Below are 7,437 nucleotides of genomic sequence, written 5' to 3' on the forward strand. Positions count from 1 at the left end.
GGTGTAAGTTGCTCAACAGGTATTGTGGATTTATATTAAATGATGTTTGTAAATGTAAAAAATGTTACGATTTTTGGGACAAAAAAATTAACACACACACACATATATATTACTAAAAGGACCTCATTCAGACTGGATGGTATCCAATGGAGTATTTATTCTGAATAAATACTCCATTAGATACCATCCAGTTTGAATGAGGTCTTTTAGTAATTCTACTATTGCACAGAACAATCGTGTATGTGATAATATATATATATATATATATATATATATATATATATATATATATATATATATATATATATATATATATATAGAGAGAGAGAGAGAGAGAGAGAGAGAGAGAGAGAGAGAGAGAGAGAGAGAGAGAGAGAGAGCCAGCCAGCCAGATGTTGCCATTGGGGGAAGAAAAATCGGGCCTCTTGAAGTATTTTCCTCGATTTTGCCAATATCGTTAGTTTCATGTTACCAATATTAACGATAAAAAATATCTCAGTACATTATAAATTTCCAAAGTGAACCTTATTATAAATTCTTTATTTATATATATATATATATATATATATATATATATATATATATATATATATATATATAAATATAAATGGTAAATAATACACAAATATTTGTATATCCTTGCATGTATTTATGTATATTTAGAACGATTAGTAATATGTATGGTATGATGGTCCGACCACTCCATGCCTGTACTGGTATGATTTACCGGAACCGGGATGGCCCACTTCGACCGTGTATCCGAAAGCAGTTTTCGGGCCGTATCTGTGTCCGATAATGGGATCCTTTCCGTATCCTAGGCCTATTCCATGAACTGGTACCTGCAGGTGGCCAGGGGACCCTAGCCCATGTCCCAAAAGGTATCCAGGTTCGGCTTCCCTCTTGTAAACAGTGTGTTCGTACACCTGGACATTGGCGTGCTCCCCGTAAGGATGCAACTTATAGCCGAGATACGGACCGTGGTAACTTAGGTCTATGCCGTATCTTCCGAATCCGTAGCCGTAGCCGCGTCCGCGGCCGTGTCCGTAAATCGGGTGGCCGTAGTTGAAGCCGTAGTCATTCGTGTGGCCGAATTCGTGGTGGGACAAGCCGGGTTCAGCTTCGCGTCTCTCCTTGGCGGCTGCCAGGACCAACACCACTAGGAACGCGACCTGGGGAGTGAATTGGGGAAGTGGATGAATGACTGAGTGGTTGAATGAAAGAAGGTACGAATCGGTGAATGAATGGTCAGATTGATAAATGATGGAATGTGGCTGGTCATGAATTGGTGAATAAATGGTCTTATGAATAAATGAAGGAATGTGGGGCGTAATGGATAGATGAGTGAATGATTGAATGATGGGAGGCATGAATAAGTGAATGAATTGTATTAGGGATAAATCAAGGAACGTGGGCAGTCATAAATTGGTGAGCGAATGGTCTTATCAGTGAATGAAGGTAGGCTATGTAGGAAGTAATAAATGGATGAGTGAATGATTGAAGGTAAAATGAAGGAAGGCATGAATCGGTGAATGAATCGTCAGATTAATAAATGAAGGAATGGGGGTAGTCATGAATCAGTGAATGAATGGTCATATGAAGAAATGAAGGAACTTGGGAAATATTGAATAATTAGCAAATGACTGAATGGTTGAATGAAGGAGGCATGAATCATGAATGATCAACTTAATAAATGAAGGAATATGGGTAGTTATGAATTTGTGAATGAATGGTCTCATGAATAAATGAAGGTATGTGGGAAGTAATGAAAGGATTAATGAATGAATGAATGGTTGAATGAAGGAAGGTATGAATCATGAATCGGTGAATGTATGGTATGATTGACAAATGAAGAAATATGGGTAGTCATGAATCAGTGAATGAATGGTCTCATGAATAAATGAAGGAATGTGAGAAGTAATGAATAGTTAATGAATAACTGAATGACTGATTGAAGGAAGGCATGAATCGTGATTCGATGAATGAATGGTCTGATTAATAAATGAAGGAATGTAGGAAGTCGTGAATAGATGAATGAGTAGGTGAATTTTTTAGTGGAGTAAGGTTATAAAATTAAATAACTGGAGTTATAAGTGAATGAATGAATGAGTGAAGGAAGGCTTGAATCGGTGAATGAATGGTCTGATTAATAAACGAAGGACTGTGGGTAGTCATGAATTGGTGAATGAGTGGTCTTATGACTGAATGAAAGTGGGCCTATGTGGGAAGTAGTGCACGGGTGAATGATGTAAAACATGCATCATTTATCAATGAATGAATGGTCGTATTGATAAATGAAGGAATGCGGGTAGTCATGAATCTGTAAATGAATGGTCATATGAAGAAATGAAGGAATTTGGGAAGTAATAGATTAGTGAATAAATGGTCATAATGAAAGAATGTGAGACGTAATGAAAAGATGAATGAATGGTTGACTGAAGGGAGGCATGAGTTAGTGAATGAATGATCTTTGATTTATAAGGGAATGGGGACAATCATGAATGAATGAATGGTCATATTGATAAGTAAATGAATATGGAAAGTAATGAATGAGTTGCTGATGAATGAATGAAGATATGAAGGCCACATGAAGAAATAAGGCAGTGCATTATGGAAAAGTGTTCGAAGAAGTTATTATATAAATGATTGTGAAAAGACAGAACGAATTTTCAAAAAGATAAGTAAAATTGTCACAATTACATCACAGACTAAGATTCAGTATACCAATGAACAGATATTTGCTGAGTGAATTCATTATCTTTGAATGTAGGAATTATAAAAGACTCATTTTTAAATGTAACATATAAAAGTATATATTTTACCTTAAAAATTAAAGTATGTTTTTACCTTTTAAAATTCTAATTTTTTAATGTAATACTAAAGTCTACTGATGAACAGAAATCATCAAAAAAGTTATTTTTTAATAAAAAAAATGTAGGCTGTTGGTTGAAAAGTCGATGTAGGTAAAAAAAAAAAAAAAAATAGCTATGAAAAAAATCTGAAGTTAACATCCTTGGCTAGATACCAATGAGATACATCACGGAAATGGCGGTAGTCATCAGTTATTTATTTTTTTGGAAGATAAAAAATAATTTATGGCGGAAGAGAAATAGTGGGCCAGTGGGAATGTTGCACAGATGTCGATTGCAGTTGTTACTGATATATAAATTTTAAGTGTTAAAATTTAAGAGGAATATCAATAAAAACATATGTAAATAATGACAAAAAATAATTAACCGTTTGACTGCGTTATATCAAAGAGAGAGAGAGAGAGAGAGAGAGAGAGAGAGAGAGAGAGAGAGAGAGAGAGAGATGGGAAGTATTTAAACAAGCTAAATCTTTCACAGTGAAAAATAAAAGAAAATGAAATGATGAAAACTATCTCATGCTACCCCGCCTAAAGAAACTTTCCCTTCTCCCTTAGTGAAAGATGAAAGAATCCATTTGCTCTTCAATTTTATCATTCTTATTCAGCTCAAAAGGGCAAAATTGCTCTGGTGTAACTTGCCATCTCTAGGGAATCCTTTCTCAATTTCTAAACATAAATAATTACTTATCGAGAGTATTCCACCGGGAGCTGGGTTTTAACCTTGCGATAGTAAAGGGTTGTTTGTGCTCATAACTGTAGGATATTGTGGCCTGTTGTTTTCTTTTGGTATTGTTGTGGGTTTTATGAATCCCATTTGGATGTAAAGTTACTGTACAGTATATAGGTTTTTTGTCGTAATTTTTTTTTTCAAATGATTGGGATCTCTTTCTATATTTCACTTTACTTCCTCTTACTTCTTCTTAATAAACACAACACCATATTCTTTGGAAGTTTGAATTTCAAGTGAATGGTCCCTGTGGTGGGCTTGTTCCATATGAATAGGTTTCATCATCTAAATAATAATTAATAATAATAATGGAGATTTGTTAATTTATTTTCCACAGGAAGGTATAAAGCAGCAAAGTCCTTGGCCTTATTTTCCAGATTGTAGAGTTTAAAATGATTGGTTTGGCGTAAAAGTAAGCCAGAAACAAGGGTGTTTGATGATTTCATGGTTTTAGTTTTCTGTAAAAGAAAACTACTGAGATGGGTATTTGTCTGCCCGTCCGCACTTTTTCTGTCCGCCCTCAGATCTTAAAAACTACTGAGGCTAGAGGGCTGCAAATTGCTATGTTGATCATCCACCCTCCAATCATCAAAAACACCAAATTGCAGCCCTCCAGCCTCAGTAGCTTTTATCTTATTTAAGGTTAAAGTTAGCCGTGATCGTGCGTCTGGCGCTGTTATAGGTGCCAAAACACAGGCCACCACCGGGGCTTGGCTGAGAGTTTCATACAGCATTATACACTGTACAGCAAACTCGATTGAGCCAAAGAAACTTCGACGCATTTTTTACTTGTTTTATATCTTTATAAATGGAGCATTGCAATAAATAGGTGAGGGGCACAATGTCGTGGGACAAAAAACGCTGCTCTGAAGGAAATTGAAAGCAAAGTAAACGAGATTAAGGTTATTAGGGCAAATGGAAACCATTTTGAAGAGATCTGTAAGAGTAAGATGGCAATATGAAAGATGATGGTAGAATATAAGTCGAGATGAGTCACATAATAGGTGGAACACAGAAGGAAGCTGGGTATATGTAAAAGATGTGGATACGTATGGAGTGCCTTTGGAAGGCGAAGTTGGAATGTATGAAGGGAATGTTGAGCCAATAGTCAGTTTCGGAAATGGAGTGTTAATGCAGAATACAAAAACAATTTAAGATTAAGAGGATAAACTGTTTGTGTAGCAACAGTGACGTGCAAAGGATTGAAATGGTGAAAAATGTGGAACTGCATAAATGCTTTGAAAAGGTTAGCGCAGATGTGAAAAGATGTAGAAAATTTTTTTTTAGAAGGTTTGGTCATGTAAAGAGAATGGAAGGTGATAAGCTGGTAAATAAATATGGCAATGTTTAGAGGAAAGCCTAGAAAATGATGGACGTCACTGAGGTACTGAAACAGAAGGGACTTCATAAACACAAATATAGAGGATGCGCTCTAAATATATATTATATCTATCTATCTATCTATCTATCTATCTATCTATCTATCTATCTATCTATATATATATATATATATATATATATATATATATAGATGGATAGATACATAACACAACAGTTATATATATATATATATATATATATATATATATATATATATATATATATATATATATATATATATATGTATGTATTTATATACATATATAAGTAGATAGATATAGATATGCACATTAATTAAAAAAAAAAAAAAAATATATATATATATATATATATATATATATATATATATATATATATATATATATATATATATATATATATATATTATATAGAACTGTTAAATGTTGTAGACTGATTTTTTGTAACCTTGTAGTGTGTATATATACTACAAGGTTACAAAAAAGTAAATGAGTAACAGTTAAAATTAATGTTTGAGCGAGCGAGCGACCAATGAAATAGCCTGAATATTAAAAAAAAAAAAGTAATTTGAAAGTGGTTAACAGAAATTAGTTTTGCTTTAGGGGAAAATTCACGCCAAAAAAAAAAAAATGCGTTAAATGAGTTACAGCGGGAATGATTTAATTCAGCCGCATTAGCCTAATCAGCTTCCGCGTGAAGTAACTGTGAATCAGTAAACATTTTTATTTGAACACCACAAATGCTAAATTAACCGTGGATGTACAATTCTAATGGCCACAGTAGACAAAAAAAAAAAAAAAAAAAAAAATATATATATATATATATATATATATATATATATATATATATATATATATATATATATATATATATATATATATATATATATATATATATATATATGGGTGGCTTGAGAGAGGCAAGAACACATCAGTCACTTCCACATTCACACATTAACAGATGAATCATGGTTGAACGAAAACTTGTACAGAAAGCTTCAGAACATAAGAAGGCTCATCATCAGTTTGTCAAACCCCGCTACACACATTTCACCATTCATTCCTTACATTTCACGAATTCCTTTCTTCCTTTATACTGAGTTCTTGTTCCAGAGCCTCGTTCACGTGATCTAGCCGCACTTTTCGAGGTTCTCCCCGTTTTCCCACATGACCGAACCATTTCACTTACCTTTCTTCAACTTATCTACTTAAAACTCTCCCTCTTAGTTATTCTTAACTTTAAAAAGAAATCCTTTCAACAGAATAAAATATTTTCTTAATTCGCATTCACTGTTCACACTCCACTTCCTGTGGATATCTTTATGCTTATTTGAGTGCGTATTGGGTATGGGGACGACAGCCTTGTTCCGAAGAATTGCTGTGAATCGGAAGATAGCATCTTTCGAAAAAATGAGCACTTATATATTTATATATATACAATAAATTATATATATATAATCATAAAACATATATATATATATATATATATATATATATATATATATATATATATATATATATATATATATATATATATATATATATATATATATATATATATATATATATATATATATATGTATATATATATATATATATATATATATATATATATATATATATATATATATATATATATGAACAGTTGCAGCCACTAAGGATAAGTGAAACAGGTGAGATGCTAAGTACTTTTGTCTTATTACCAAGACATGGTCACATGGGAATGAGACGAAAGTACTTAGCAATCTGAATTGTTTCACTTTTCCTTCGTGGCTGTAACTTTGTTCGTATAACCATCACGTTTTTACATTTTTCGTGATTTAAAATCAAATATATATATTTATATATATGTATATATTTTTACAATTGAATCACGAAAATATGGAACGTGATGAATATATAAATAACGGCAATACCACGAAGGAAAGTGAAACAACGGAGTGGTGCTAGGCCTTTCGACTTACTGTCCTTTACTTAGCACCACTTCGTTGTTTCATTTTCATCCGTGGTATTGCCTTTATATATATATATATATATATATATATATATATATATATATATATATATATATATATATATATATATATATATATATATATATATATATATATATATATATATATGTATGTGTATGTGTGCATGTGTATAACCACCAGCCTACGAACACAAACAAGATATAAGTCACTCCTCACATACCAGAACCCGCATCTTCACAAACGACACACTGGACCTCCAAGTTCCCAAACTGCTTTACACACACACTTCCGGCGTCGCCTTTGCTTGTATATATATACCGGCGTGTTTGTGCGTATGTTTGTCCCTGGCAGGCTAATGTCGAGACGTCAAGGGTCCCTGAGTCTCAGAGCCACGCCCTGCAGTAGGAGTAGGTCGACCTCGAGTTCAAGAGCAAGGGGACACTTATTTTTGCGGTCGCTTTGTTCTCCTGAATGTCCTTGAATGTTTATCAATAGCGCTCACGTATTCCT

At 33.2% G+C, this 7,437-nt stretch overlaps 1 protein-coding gene across 1 annotated transcript; it reads right to left on the reverse strand.

Moving 5' to 3' along the window:
* Positions 1 to 668: 668 nt before the first annotated feature.
* LOC136842052 (uncharacterized) lies at positions 669 to 7,201 on the reverse strand. Its single transcript, XM_067109432.1, has 2 exons — positions 7,148 to 7,201; positions 669 to 1,169 (listed from the first exon to the last, which is right to left on the reverse strand). The coding sequence occupies exons 1-2, from the start codon at positions 7,157 to 7,159 to the stop codon at positions 669 to 671; spliced, it is 513 nt and encodes a 170-aa protein (XP_066965533.1). The 5' UTR covers positions 7,160 to 7,201.
* Positions 7,202 to 7,437: the final 236 nt, after the last annotated feature.

Source organism: Macrobrachium rosenbergii, chromosome 9 (assembly GCF_040412425.1).
Source record: "Macrobrachium rosenbergii isolate ZJJX-2024 chromosome 9, ASM4041242v1, whole genome shotgun sequence".
Lineage (NCBI taxonomy): Eukaryota > Metazoa > Arthropoda > Malacostraca > Decapoda > Palaemonidae > Macrobrachium > Macrobrachium rosenbergii.